The 14,362-nt window shown below is 45.6% G+C and overlaps 1 protein-coding gene across 3 annotated transcripts in view; it reads right to left on the bottom strand.

Annotated features, from left to right (window-relative positions):
- Positions 1-6,761: 6,761 nt before the first annotated feature.
- MCCC2 (methylcrotonyl-CoA carboxylase subunit 2) overlaps positions 6,762-14,362 on the bottom strand; it is a 62,005-nt gene continuing 54,404 nt past the window's right edge. For all 3 annotated transcript variants that reach the window (XM_058558351.1, XM_058558444.1, XM_058558665.1), the window contains 3 exons: positions 13,523-13,637; positions 11,694-11,779; positions 6,762-9,084 (listed from right to left, as the gene is read on the bottom strand). In XM_058558351.1, coding sequence (XP_058414334.1) covers positions 8,967-9,084; positions 11,694-11,779; positions 13,523-13,637 — 319 coding nt within the window. In that variant the 3' untranslated portion in view covers positions 6,762-8,966. The remainder of the gene's footprint in view (positions 9,085-11,693; positions 11,780-13,522; positions 13,638-14,362) is intronic.

The raw sequence follows: 14,362 nt of genomic DNA, 5'->3' as shown, positions 1-14,362 counted from the left end.
CTCTTAAATTTCCTCTTGTTGTTTTGAACCCTTGATTTCACTTCACAAGTCCTGAGTCTTGATTCCATCCTTTGTTGGAAGGCAGTGAGTGCACTGGGAAAAGCTGGGCTCTGGAGTCAGATATATGTGGGTAAAATCAGATTTATTTGAGACAAACGGCTCAAATGGCTATGCAGAAGACTCTATAACTTAAGAGGCCAGCTCAATGCCTGACGAGAAATGTTCACGCAGCATGATATTTGTTGAATGAACTAATGAAACAATAACTGATGGCAGTGATAACCGGGGAGACTGGGCAGGAGGCTTTGATGCTGCTCCAAGTGAGAATGGATGAAGGTCTGAAGTGAGGCTAGTCCAGTGATAAAGAAGGAGGATTTAGGGAGCTATTTGAGAAGTAGAACCCATAAGATTTATCGGGCAACTGAATGTCCAGGTAGCAAGAGGAAAGAATCATGACGACACCCATGTTTTTGGACTGAGCATCTAGAGGGATGCTGTGTTGAGAGCAGGACTAAATGCAGACCACTCCAGTCCACCCCACAGGGTCCCCTAAAGGCTCTGGGGAAATAGCAGCTCGCTCTATCATCTGTGTGCTTGTTTAACCGAAATAAGACCGACAGGTTTATGGACCTAATTCAGTTGTGACACGGACATATGTGATCAAAAAATGATCTCTGGATGAAACTGGAGGACATTATGCCAAGTGAAATAAGCCAGACACGAAAGGACCAATATTGTACAATTCCACTTATGTGAGAGACCTAGAACGGGCCAATTCATAGAGACAGAGAATAGAATGGTGGTCCCAGGGGCTGGGGGAAGGAGGGGGAGTTTGTGTTTAATGGGGACAGAGTTTCAATTTGGGAAGATGAAAAAGTTCTGAAGACGGATGGGTGGTGTGGATGGTTGCACAACAACGTGAATGTACTAAAAATGCCACTGAATTGCACACTGAAAAATGGTTAAAATGGTAAATTTTGTCATGTACATTTGGCCGCAATAAAAAAATGTTTTAATAGTAATCTCGAGCTATCAACCATGGTGTTGACGAATATTCCCCTTTTTACCTAGTCATGGCTGGTTGGGCGTGAGGAACTGCGAGAAGTCCTCAGAGACTTAAATCCTGTTTAATCCACTGAGAAGTCACAGCAGAGGCATCGGAGCCTAAAGAAACGCCTCAGAAAACAGTGCTGTGGGAGCAAACCATCAGCTGCCTGTACGGCCCATTACGTAGAACGTCTCCTGTTTTTGCTAGTTGGTTTGTTTTTCCTCTGATTTTATTTCTTTCCATCACTTTGGATAAATCTCACTAGAAACTTTCAGCGATTGGTAACCACTTTCAGCAGTTGGCCTGAAATGAGCATATTTAGAAGCCAAAAGGAGGCAAACTTTCATCTGGGCTGTAAGCCATACCTAAAAATGCATATCCAACCTAAACTTTAAGATTTTAAATTCACGGCAGTGTCCTGAAGCGAATGGTTGCTCTATTTTGAAATCTCCTGATCTGGCCTAACCTTGCCAAGTCACTCAGCTTTGGCCGCACACTGGAACCACTCGAGGAGATTTACAAACCGCTGATGCTGCAACCCAACCTGAAAGAGTCAGGTTTAGTGATCTGGAGTCCAGCCTGGGCATCAGGATTTTTAATAAGTTCCTCAGGTGACTCTGATGTTCAGCCCGGGCTGTGACTCACTGACGGAGAAGTTAAGACAAATCCATCCTACCCGGAAAATGGGGCAGGGAGAGAAATGTACAAAGACCTCACCAAAAATATACAAGAGCGACAATATCACCAAAGCAGAAATCGATCTTAGAATCCTAGACTCTGAGAGCTAGGAAGGAACTTCAGGATCATCTAGAGCAGTCAGTGGTTCTCAAAGGGTGAGCCCCAGAGCGGCATCAGCGGCAGCTGGAAACGTGTTAGAAATGCGGGTTCTGGGGCCCACTCCAGACCTGTAGGATCAGGATCTGAGGGGCCCACATCTGTTTTAAGAAGCCCTCCAGGAGATTCTGATGCAGCTGAATTTGAGAACCATTGTTCTAGAGCAGTTATGGGCAGCTTTATCCCATTACTCCTCAAAGATTCTGACTGAAGCATGCTTTAAAACCTCCTCAGCGAATTCTAACGTGAAACCAGGTGGAAAACCACTAATCTAGTCCCACCCTGTATTAAGAGAAAAGGCAAGACTAGCCCAAGATTAGACAGCTAGTTAGAACCACCACCTGGAGCAGAACCCCGGTGCCCTGATTCAAATTGAGCTCTGGGTCCAGCAAGCAATTCTAGTTCTCTGACTCAGAATGCTCAATCCATTCTCCTACGATTCAAATCACGCACCAGGTCGGACGCCATCCTTCCAGTTACAGCGCTCAGCTGTCGGTCACCTCTCCCGTACCGCTCAGGGTGGAAAGAAGGCAGGAAGGCAGGCCACGTTAAAACCAAGACAAAGCAAAAATAAAATAAAATAAATTTAAAATACCAATAGCTCCAAAATAAAACCAGGCGCCTCACAAATACTTGCAAACATCCACATGAAAATGCAGTGTGAACATTTCAAAAGAGGGTATGGATGATGTCTGCCATTCACATGAGACCAGAACTGTGGTGCTAAGACCACCCAAGGAGTCACTTCGTCCTGTCTCCTGGTATGGCCATCTTTAAATTATCTCCACTGGAAGACCATCAGATTTCCAGTGAAAAGGAACCTAAAATCTTGCTCAGTGACAGTTCAGCGACCAAAGGCTGCAAGAAATCGAGTTTCCCTTGTGGCAATTTACACACCCGATCCGTCCTCGCCTGCGAGGGTGGCGGGAGTCGCATCCCGTCGTGAATGCCCACGTGTTTGAGGCCAGTACCCTGCTTATTCCTCTGTCCATCACATAATCCTGGTGACTTAGTTTCAGTGTTCCAGGGGTTCCACTTCTGACAAACCTTTTTGAGACTGCAGGCAGTGAAGCTCTCTCCAAGTTTGAAAACGTGGAGGAAGCTGTTTTAACCTCTGACTTGCAGGACATGCTCCAAGCACAGGACTCGGGCCCACTTTGATCGTTGGAAGAATACAAGATGCCAGGAGGCCTCAGGCTCAGAGTCCTGTGACCAGGGTTGTGCGGGAGCCCAGAGCAGAAGGAATGAACAGCCTCTGACAGTCCTCGGGAACAACGCAGGGCCAGTCGTCTTCCACCTTCGTCCCTCTGCTCAGGATCAATGGCTGGAAAGTCCGCCTGGCCAATCCTCAGTCGTACGTTCAGCTCTCGGCTGGGGACCAGAGTTCTTTGCTTGACACTCTCGCCACGACTGCACAGAACAGGAGAGGGCTAGTCCCCGAAGCAGAATGAGGGTGCAGTTACCAAGAGGAGATGGAGGTGTACTGAGCAGGGGAAATTCCCCCCAAGTCGCTGACTTGCTGCCACGGGAAGACAGGGCCATGCTGCACTTGTCTTCGTATCCCATCCCAAAGCCAGACACACAGTGGTCCTTCAGCAAGTGTTTGTTCGTTGAAATAAAAGAAAAAGCTGAAGAAGGCGTCATCTCGGTAAACGGTCCCCAGCACGAGTCTCCCCAAGCCCTCTGGTGCACACTTACTGTGTGTAGAACTAAAAAGCTCTCAGCATACCCTATTTTTTTCTCCAGCTTACTTCTAACAAGTGGTCCTGGTCATATTCTCTCTTTAGAAAGTTCTCTGTTACATCCCCTCCTTCTGAGACCTTCCCCTCCCTCCAGTCCTCACCCCCTCAGCCCACTTGCCCAGTACTGGTGGAGAGACAGGGGATGTGGGCATCTGGAGAGAGAAGGAAGACAACTGAAAGGTCAGAGAGGCTGACTTTGGCCCCCTCCCATCTTCCTCAAGTTCACACAACTTTTTAGTAGCAGAACTAGGGCTGAACCGGCCTTCTCCCTGTCTGGGGTTCTTTCCAGGACCAGGATGCCCCCATGCATTTACGCTGAGTCTTCACAACCAATATGACATTGTCACCTAGACACAACTTTTAAAAATTAAAGGAAACAGTAGTTTTATAAACAATTTTATTCTACCGGAAGTTATTTCAGTATCTGAAAGCACCAGGGTCATCATTATATCCAGCAATACTTGTACCATAAATGTACATTGACAGAGAATTTAGCAACGTCTTAAAAGTCTACATACACTTGGATCAAACAACTCCACTTCTAGGAATTTGTACTAACAAAATAATCACAGTGAGTAAAGAAACAAGATATTTATTGCAGCATTATCTATAATAGTGGAAAACCAGAAATAACCTAAGTGTCCAACAATAGGGGAGTGGTTAAATCAAATAGGGCATCTACAACATACTATCACGCAACATCAAAACTACTGTAGAGGAAATATCAAATTACACAGAAACACGTCAATACATTTACACTACGTTAAGTGAAAATGCAGATTACAAAATAACTTTTTTTGTGAAAAAAATTCCTGCAGATAGAAAAAAGAATAGTACACACAAAAATATTAATAGCAGCAGTGATCTCTGGGTGGTGGAATTATGGAGAATTTTTACTTTCTTTACTGTCTCTTTCTAAATTTTCTACAAATAACATTGTTGGATTTTAAATTACAAATAATTTAAAAACAAGTTATTTTTAATTATCCTACAGCTATGGGAATGTGAATGGAGCTGTGGTTGAAAAATGTCAAGCACGTTTCAACAGAAACCACTTGATATAGGTCCGAGGACTCCAAAATTCTACTCATTCACTTCTCACAATTAACACTTGCTGAATTACACATTAAAAATTTTTTTGTGGGGCCGGCCCAGTGGTGTACTGGTTAAGTTCACATGCTTTGATTTGGCAGCCTGCGGTTCAAGGGTTCGGATCTCGGGCGAGGACCTACTCAACGCTCATCAAGCCATGCTGTGGCGGTGTCCCACATACAAAATGGAGGAGGATGGGCACAGGTGTTAGCTCAGTGACAATCTTCCTCACAAAAAAAAGAAAATTTTTTTTCTCCAGCTTACTTCTAACAAGTGGTCCTGGTCACATTCTCTTCAGTAAGTTCTCGGTTACATCCCCACCTTCTGAGACCTGCTCTCCCTCAGACACTCCTTTCCCTGAACATCAGAGTAGCACAAACTTGTGATTTTCGTCCTTCATGAAAGAAAAGCTTTCAGACACACTGAAATGCTGGGAGCTACAGGAAATAAGATCACCCCACTCTTGGTAAACTCTCCTCTTGAGTCAATTAAATGGCTCCATAGAATGCTAATGCGCATTACGTGTTTGACGTCATACTGAAATCTGTATTTAAGTTACAAAGCAGGCAGGCGGCCTCTAGAAGCTGAAAGGCAGGAAACAGATTTTCCCCTCAAAGTCCCCCGGAAGGAACGCAGCCCTGCTGACATCTTGATTTTAGACTTCTGATCTCCGGAACCATAAGAGAATAAATTTGCGTTGTTTTAAGCCACTAAAAAGTTACAAAGCAGGTATCTGGAATACCGGCTTGTAAGAATTAGCAAAACCTGACACGCAGCATCGGTCCTGGATCCACTCAATGCCGAGTTAGAGAGTGAGCAACCACACACCCCAGCGTGCCGTCAGCCCTGGCTCACACCTGTTTTTGTGTAATTATCAGCAGGGCCCTTCCACGCTCAGGAGCATCCCAGAGTGGCGATCAGTTACATAATCACCTTGATCACAGTTCTCCTCATCTGGAATGTATATTTGCCTAGGAAGGTCAGAGGCTGGTAGAAATTTCATTCTGCTCCAAGAACAACTTTATCCTTAGCATCCAGGGAAGACCGTGATCTTCCTCAACAGAAAAAGGTAAAAACACCCTCAAACAGCCATGAATCGCTGACTTGTCGATGGCTCCTATCAAAGGATATTATCTAATCTTGATTAAAAAAATCATCGTTTTGGGCCAGCCCGTGGCTTGGTGGTTGGGTGCGCGCACTCCGCTGCTGGCGGCCCGGGTTCGGATCCCGGGCACGCGCCCACACGCCGCTTCTCCGGCCATGCTGGGGCCGTGTCCCACATACAGCGGCTGGAAGGATGTGCAACTATGACATACAACTATCTACTGGGGCTTTGGGGAAAAAAGGAGGAGGATTGGCAATAAATGTTAGTTCAGAGCTGGTCTTCCTCAGCAAAAAGAGGAGGATTAGCATGGATGTTAGCTCAGGGCTGATCTTCCTCACCAAAAAAAAAAAAAAAAAAAAATCATTGTTTTGACATGGATGTAAATTTTAATAGAAAATTTAATATAATTTACTATTTTAAAATACTTACTGTGTTCCTTTGTTGGTTTGCAAACTGGCCCCCACACACAGAGGGCAAGGAGAGATGGAAGAAAGAGGCAGGCCCCCAGATTGTAGGTGGCAGGTTTAACCAGCAAGGCAACCTACACCCGAGGCTTGTCTCAGGCACCAAGAGACAAGATCTCTGCACTGCCCGCCAGAATCTTCAAGTTTATATAGAGGCCCTAACGGCACTCAGTCATGCAGACCGTCCACGTGGTCTCAACACCACCCACTCTCTCAAGGCTGCGTCCTTGAAACAAGGCTGCGGGAATGGTGGGTAGAGCATCCGTTCCCAGGGAAGGGGAGGGTTGAGGGGCCTCCAATTGCCTGGTTCAGTTCTCAGGTCAACTGACAGTCACGTCCTCTCGATGACCTCCTCCGACATCCATCAGAAAATGCAGCCTACCTCGGAATTGTGGTCACCCATCTGTACACATCTCAAAACACTAAACTGACTTCTGATACACAAACGCAGCCCAAATTGAACATCACACACAATGTGTAAAATATTAATTTTATTAGGAAAGCATTTAATAGTTGTATTAGATCATATAATCAATCACTTAATTTTAAAATGATGTAACCTGAGGATATCGATTAAAATATGGATTTTTTTCATTCCTTCAACAAATATCTGAGCACCAAAGTGCCAGGCACTGGCGAGACAGGCTAAGCAGGAGGCCGCCTGCTCTTACAGAGCTCACAGCCCAGCAGGAGGACACGAGTCAAGAGCTTTATGTTTCCTGTTCACACACAACAGAGGAAGAGGACGGAGCTGTACAAGAGCACACAGCAGGTGTCTGACCCACCAGGGAGGTCACAGAGGCAAAAAGGCAAGTGTCTAAGAGAAGAAGGGAGAGGAGAACAGCTCAGGCAGAGGGAACCGGCAGCCTCTAGGGTGGGAAGGACTTCGTGGGTTCTGGAAAGGCTGGACCACCTTGTGTGAAAGCAGAGTCAAGGAGATGAGACTGAAGAGTGATGCTCAAGATCACAGAGGGCATCTGGGGTGTGGTGCTTCACTGAGAACCAGTGAAGATTTAAGGAAGGGAGGAGCAGGACCAGATGGGCACTTTGGAATGGCCATCCTAAGTCCCGAGGGATGGAGAGACTAGACGAGGTGAGAGTGGATGCAGGCAGATCACTCCTAACTGTGGAAGCAAAAGACAAAAGTACCCAGGGAACTCCCGAGATCATTAGGAGGCTAAATCAACAGACCCCGATGACGGAACCTGCGGTGCTCGTGAGACGTGAGCGCAGGCACCCAGCAGACCTGTCAGCGACGCGGGTCTGGAGCCCAGGGTACTGTGTCAGGAACTGTCAAAGCAGAACCATCCACTTTTAGACGCCAAGTGAAGCCTAGGACGGGCTGAAGTGGCCCAGCGAGAACCAATCAAGCCGTGAGAAACACAGACACTTCAGAATGAGAAGTGCCAGGGCTGCGGGAGGGGACGGGGAGTTAGTGTGTAGCGGGACAGAGTGTCAGTCTGAGAAGACGAAAAGCTCTGGAGATGGAAGGTGGTGACGGCTGCACAACAATGTGAATGTACTTGATGCCACAGAACTGCACACTTAAAAATGGTTAAAATGGTAAATTTTATGTATATTTTACCCCAATTTTAAAAAAAGAATGAAGAGAGAATTTTGTGTTCTTTGTATCTTCTAGAATAAGAATGTGTTCATGAGGGCCAGCCTGGTGGCGCAAACGGTTAAGTGCGCATGCTCCGCTGTGGCGGCCCAGGGTTTGCTGGTTGGGACCCTGGGTGCACACCCACGCACCGCTTGGCAAGCCATGCTGTGGCAGCGTCCCATATAAAGTAGAGGAAGATGGGCATGGATATTAGCCCAGGGCCAGTCTTCCTCAGCAAAAAAAGAGGAGGATTGGCAGATGTTAGCTTAGGGCCGATCTTCCTCACACACACACACACACAAAAAAAAGAATGTGTTCATGTATTACTAAAGAAAAATCAGGACAAATGGTGAAGCAGGTCGGGCGGGATCAGCAGAGGAAGATGGGCCCACAGAGGGAAATGAACAAGAATGGCCAAGGAGGCTGGAGGAAAGCCTGGAGCGTGAGAGCATGGAAGCAAGGGCAGCGTTTCCAGGAGGAAGCGTCCCACTGACTGGAGCACCGTGGAGAATTAAATCAGATAAAGTCGGGAAAGAACCCACTGGTTTCAGCAACACGGAGGTCAAGCGTGGAGAGGCTGTGGGCTGAGGAGAGAACGGGTAGGAAACAGGGCTGCAGGTGCAGACCCCAACAAGTCTGTCATGGGAAGGGGTAGGACGGTGGCTGGAGGCCAAAGCACTAGAAGTTTTTAAAAAATAAGTGTGCTAAAATGTCATTGTGCATAATCAGCAAAGCAATCATTTCAGTGGAAATACAACTTTATATCGATAATCTCAATAATACCTGGAATTTACAGCTTATAGAACTTTTCATACCACTTATGGGTTAGAAAGGATAACTAAGTGATTCTCTTCATTTTATGGTGGTAAAACTGAGCCACAGAAAAATTTCTCTAACGAAATTTACAAGGAATTGAGGTTCATCAAATAAAAATCTTCACTGATTTAAGGTAGAAAAGTGTGCACGGTGTTAAGAAAATTTTACTGTAATAGCCACATGTTGAACAAGTCTAAAATTTTAAGGCTACTAATGTCTTAATTTTGGGTCCACGTCCAACGGAAGGAGCTTCCTACTCCAGCTACATCCTCAAGACACCGAAGTCGGTCTTCTGGATTGGCGCATTGAGGGCTGCGCTGATACTGAGCCCCAGGACCAGCCTGGTGTCCACTGGATCAACGATCCCGTCATCCCACAGCCTGATGAGAGAACAAACAGCAGTTATTAGGAATCCTCCACCACGCTGCCATGTCCCCACGCGCACCCAGAAATGCCCAGGAGGTTTTCCTTCAGGTAGCACAGGGATCTACTGACTGGCTTCTGTGGACTGTGGCCCCACAGCTGGAACCACGTCCGAGAGGGGGACAGGAGGAAGAAAACAACGGGGCTTCCACCCAGGCCCCACGGGACGCCACATCCAGCTCTCAGCTTTGGGAACAGCTTAGCACAAGAAACCTCAAATAAGCCCTGATTTTAAAACATTTTTACTTATTTCAGGAAAAACATTCCTGTCCCTCTTCTGCCCACATGCACGTACAAACCGAGTTGATGTACTGCTATTATCAACATGGAGAGCCACATAAATCCAGGTGACAGTCTCCAACCAAAGTCTCTACTGGAAAAGGAGCATCCCCTAGAACTCCCACACTCGTAAGAAATATGAACATTATTGAATAGACTCCAGCACATTTTATTAATAAAGTACCTTCAGATGTAGTTCTTTATTTTTTGCTACAATAGGAAAAACAAGTAAAAGCCTTAAACTACTTTCAGAAGAAACTTTTAAGTAGAAATTTTAGTTTGCTCTTCATCGACAACCTCTAACCTATAAAGAAAAATGAATGAGGAATATTGCTTTTTAAAGGTCATTAGTAGGGGGCAGTTTTGCTTTCTTTAAACAAACTGGCTTCAGTATCCGGACACGGCATCAATTATTACACCATATCACATTGACAGACCATGAATCAAATCTTTGCTCATAAAACATTCATAACAGGGACCCTGCAGTATCAACAGCTAATGAAAAAGGTTATTCTTATAATTCGTAACCAGGTCAGTTGATTACACTCCTCACTGAAGCCCACAGACAGTCACACAGCAGCCCGATGAGGCCAGGGCTGCTGCCTGGTGGTCACTGAAAGGGCTGCCCCGGGTAAAAAGTCTGATTATCACAACATCTGACAGAAGAAACCTGGCGTGCTGCATACGTAACATGCGAGGATGAAGAAAAACAGAGGAGCTTACTGTGGCCAGATGAGGACAGAGTCTTCTGAAAGACACAGATCTAGCCACGTTAAAGCCTAAACAGACTACGACATTTATTGTTAAGCTAAGATTTACTAACCTAAGGAAGGTGCCATAAACTGGCTTGAAAATCCTTTCATCTTGGAAAGAAAGTTTCTGTCGCCGTGCCACCAAGAGTTTCCAGAGGATTAAGCAACTACAAGTCAGCAACAAACCTGACTGTCTTTCAACATTTATTTCCAAAGATAAGTCCCTCTGGGCCATGTGCTCTCCTGCCTCAAACAGAATCCACTAAAATTATAATAATAATGTAAGTAGGAAAATAATACAGGATTCAGTCTTTCTCAAGAGATGACTTAGCTAGGGCTGAAAAACAAATTAATGGCTCACACAAAATACACTATTTTTCAAAGTTTAATATTTCAACTGTCCTTGTGAATTTCAGTCAAAATCTTATGTAAAAACGAAAACAAACTGTAGGTGAGCTTACAATATTTATTCTCTTAAACCTTTTATAGGTTTTCTATTTCCTCTTGGCTTCTCCTGGCTCCAATGTAAGTCTGCTTAAGTGATGGTAAAAAGAACATATTTATTTCTCAAATCAAAGGCTATAAAATATTTTGTTCTTAATTAAATGAATCAATGACCCACCACATAAAATATACCTGTAAATTTGTGTACCTGGCAAAAATACACGTTAACACGTAAGAGAAACTAGCTTTTTAAAAACCCCAAATGGTGTTATTGGAATTCTGACTAAACACACTCTGGAAGGTGCCTGCCCCGTCTCTGCGGCCTGGCCCCCGGCGAGCGCCTGCCGCAGAGCATGCTCAGACGAGTGCACTGGGTTCCACTCGTGATTTCCTCCCCTCCCCGGGGTGCCTTCACCAGTAAGTGGCATAACTCACAGCACAACCTAATTTTAAAAGACACAAGTCGTTATTTTCTTTTTCCATCTGCCGAAGGGATGAAAGGCAGGCAGAAAGCTTAGTCTTCAGAACGCAGAGCATTAAAGTGGTTGAAGACGGAGGTCTGAATGCTCAGCCAGCAAGTCTCCAGCTGGGATGAGTGATAATTTATTACCTTGTTAAGTGGCGGCAGAAGCAAACAGAACCAAGGGCTCTAAGGGGCCTGAGGTCATTCCTTGGTGCTGACACGTGGACCCCAGCCTCGAGTAATCACCTTCTGAAGGCAGGAGCACACTTGTTCACAAGTGCCAATCTCATGCATAAAATGGGGTAAAAACAAAACAAAGAGAGGGATCTGACAGGAATCCACGTGTGTAAGCAAAAATTAGAAAGAACTAATTCCTGATGGTGACACAGCCAGGATGAACTCGCAGCCTCCAGCCCCAGCGTGGCCCCCTCTGGCTGAGGAACACTCTGGGCAGAATCAGACCGGTGGTGGATCCACAGCCCAGCCTGGGACCAGGGGCGTTTCTGCAGCAGGCGTTCCCATTACAGAGTCAACAGCTCAAAATTAAGTGTGTCCAAACACCATGTTTTGTTCCAACGAAGGCTGAACCATCAACTGCTCAGACCTCTGTACACAGCTGCTACCCTACCTGGCACTGGAGTAGTAAGGGTTTCCTTCCTCTTCGAATCTGGCAATGATGGGCTCTTTCAAAGCTGCTTCCTCAGCAGAGGAGAACTGAAAGAAACAGGACCCTGAGTAAGTTAGCCGCGTGGGACAACAGACCCACTCAAGGGAACCTCAGGGGAAAGGGGCCACAGAGGCCATGAATGCACGCATTACAAGCGATGCCTAAACATACACGATCTCACCTGAGACACGAGTATCAAGTTAGCGCACCCGACCCCTCCCCTGCCAGAAACAACATCCTGAGGCCCTTTGATGCGAGGTCAAAACCAGGGTCTGGCGTGTGGCTGCATCCCAGCAGGATGCAACGACTGACCTGAATTATATAACATCACAAAAAGGCTCCATTACATCTAGCAGCTTCTGTTTAAGAAGGTGGAGAAGAGGATTTCATTCAAAATAGCAAAAATTTTAAAGCTTAAAGGGGTAAGAGCAACCACACCTGGAATAACCTCTTCAGTCTCCCACATAGCTGAGAGAGATTCTTCCCTAATTAAAAATACAATGGTTTGCCCATCAGTATTACAAGAAAGAAGTGATAATTAAATCAGATGTAAAAATCTTTACGCACACTAATTTTGAAACCCTGAAAAGTATTTTCCACTTAAAAAATATTCCACACCAAAAAAAGGGACTTACTTCAAATAAATCCAACCTTCTTTTATGTACTTTCATAGTTTAATATCATTTATAGGTCAAGAATTTGGAGGAAGAACCACTAAAATCCTGTATTTTCCTTTCATATACAAAAATAGATGAACTCATACATCTGTATATCAAATTAATCAAAGAACAACTATTTAATAAGAGATCCCCATGCTCGGCTACAGTTTAAGACACGTCTTCAAAACCTCAGGCAGAGTTTCACATCCCCCCCGCCTGCCCACACACTTATATTTGCCAGGACACCCGTCAGCACTCAAGTGAACCTGACATCTCATCTAAGTCTGCAGAGTCCTGCTGCTCAGAAAAGACAACCAGGGACGGGAGGCCCACAAAGGGTGGGCCGCACTCAGGAGGAGGACCCACCCTCTGGCTTTACAGCACCCCACTCCACCAAGGAGCGGTGGACCTGCCAATCCCCGAGGGCAGACGCCTCCACTGGGTGCTGGTGACGACAAGACGGCGCGCCTGAGCCACGCCAGCAACACGCATCCGTCCTTCTGGGACTCGGTGTCCACACGAAGTAGTTACGTTATAACTAATAACATTAATGCAAAATTTCAGAAGACTTTCTAAGAGACACAAACAAAATGACCCATTTTAAAAGCAGCCACTTGCTAACTCGCTCTCTGCAAGTGCCCATTTTTCTCCACTTACACTGTCACAGCACAATAATGTTATTCAGTTCTCATTCGATGACTGAGCCTTCCCACTCAAGTATCCTCAACAACAATCTAACACTAAAATAGAAAAAGCACAATTCTGCTGCTTTACGTCATAAAATCAAAGAAGTCAGTCAGATTTACTGAAACCTCACTAACTGCAAGTGATGAAGAATCAGCATCTTTGTGCCTTTGGCACTCACAGGCAAAGGTTCTGAAGTGTTTTCTCGGAGATTCTGAAAAATTTATAAATTACCACAAAGAAGATACATCAAAGAAGTGGCTCTAAAAAGAGAGAGAAACTGTGTAGTCTAGATGGCTGAGACAACTTCCAGGTCAGCGTCTCCTAAATAAAGCCGCCAGGCCCTGCGTGTCAGAGCCCGGAACACGGACAGGTTCTGGGCACGCTGCTCCCTGTTTCGCGGCCGTTCACGGTGAAGCCAGACCCGGATGGAGACACGGCATCTACCTGTTTCCCTTCCTGAGCTCTCTGGTCTTTTGCTATTGTTGCCAGCACGTTGGCTGCCTGCTCTCCCCCCATCACTGAGATCCGGGCATTTGGCCACAGGTAGAGGAATCTTGGGCTGGAGGAAAAGAAAGAACAAACAAATTAATTCACTGTACAATACAGGTTTTCAGAGGCCCATGTTAACCTGTAAAACTGGTGGTTCTTTATTCTAGCTGCTCATTATAATTACATGGGGAGCTTTAAAAAAATACCGATGCCTGGAACCCACCCCAGTCTACTCTCCAGCAGTGGGGCCTGAGCACGGGATGATTTTTAAGTTCCACAGGTGACTCTGACGTCTGTTTTGATAAACTGCATTTTTCCATTTCATCTAAACGTACTAGGCATAAAAGTATTCACAACATCCTCTTATCACCTGTGGTCATGGCCTGTTTTCCACGCCTGATGCTGGTTACATGTGGCTTCTTGCTTTATTCTTTGGTTTCGCCAGGGGGTCTCAAGTCCGGGCTGTACTGACTCTCCCATCCGCGTAATGCTTGCTCTCCACTGTCTGGTGCTTGGCAGGCTCTTCTCGCAACTCCGTGAGCAGCTGCTTGGCTTGCTGGTTCCCAGCCTTCCTTCTTTTCCAGGCTATCTAGTCAAGTCTACAAACCTTTCTCCAAGCAAGACTTCAGCTGTATCACACAAGTTACGACACGTGGTATTTTCATTATCAGCTGTTTCGAAACATCTCCTGATTCCCATTGTGGATTTCTTCCAAGAAGTACCTTTAGCATCACATTTCATTTCACCCTCCAGATAATATAAATGAAGGTACAATTGATCAAGATCTGTGAACAC

The sequence above is a fragment of the Diceros bicornis genome, chromosome 1 (genome assembly GCF_020826845.1).
Source record: "Diceros bicornis minor isolate mBicDic1 chromosome 1, mDicBic1.mat.cur, whole genome shotgun sequence".
Classification (NCBI taxonomy): Eukaryota; Metazoa; Chordata; class Mammalia; order Perissodactyla; family Rhinocerotidae; genus Diceros; species Diceros bicornis.
This window is presented reverse-complemented; position numbering and strand designations above follow the sequence as displayed.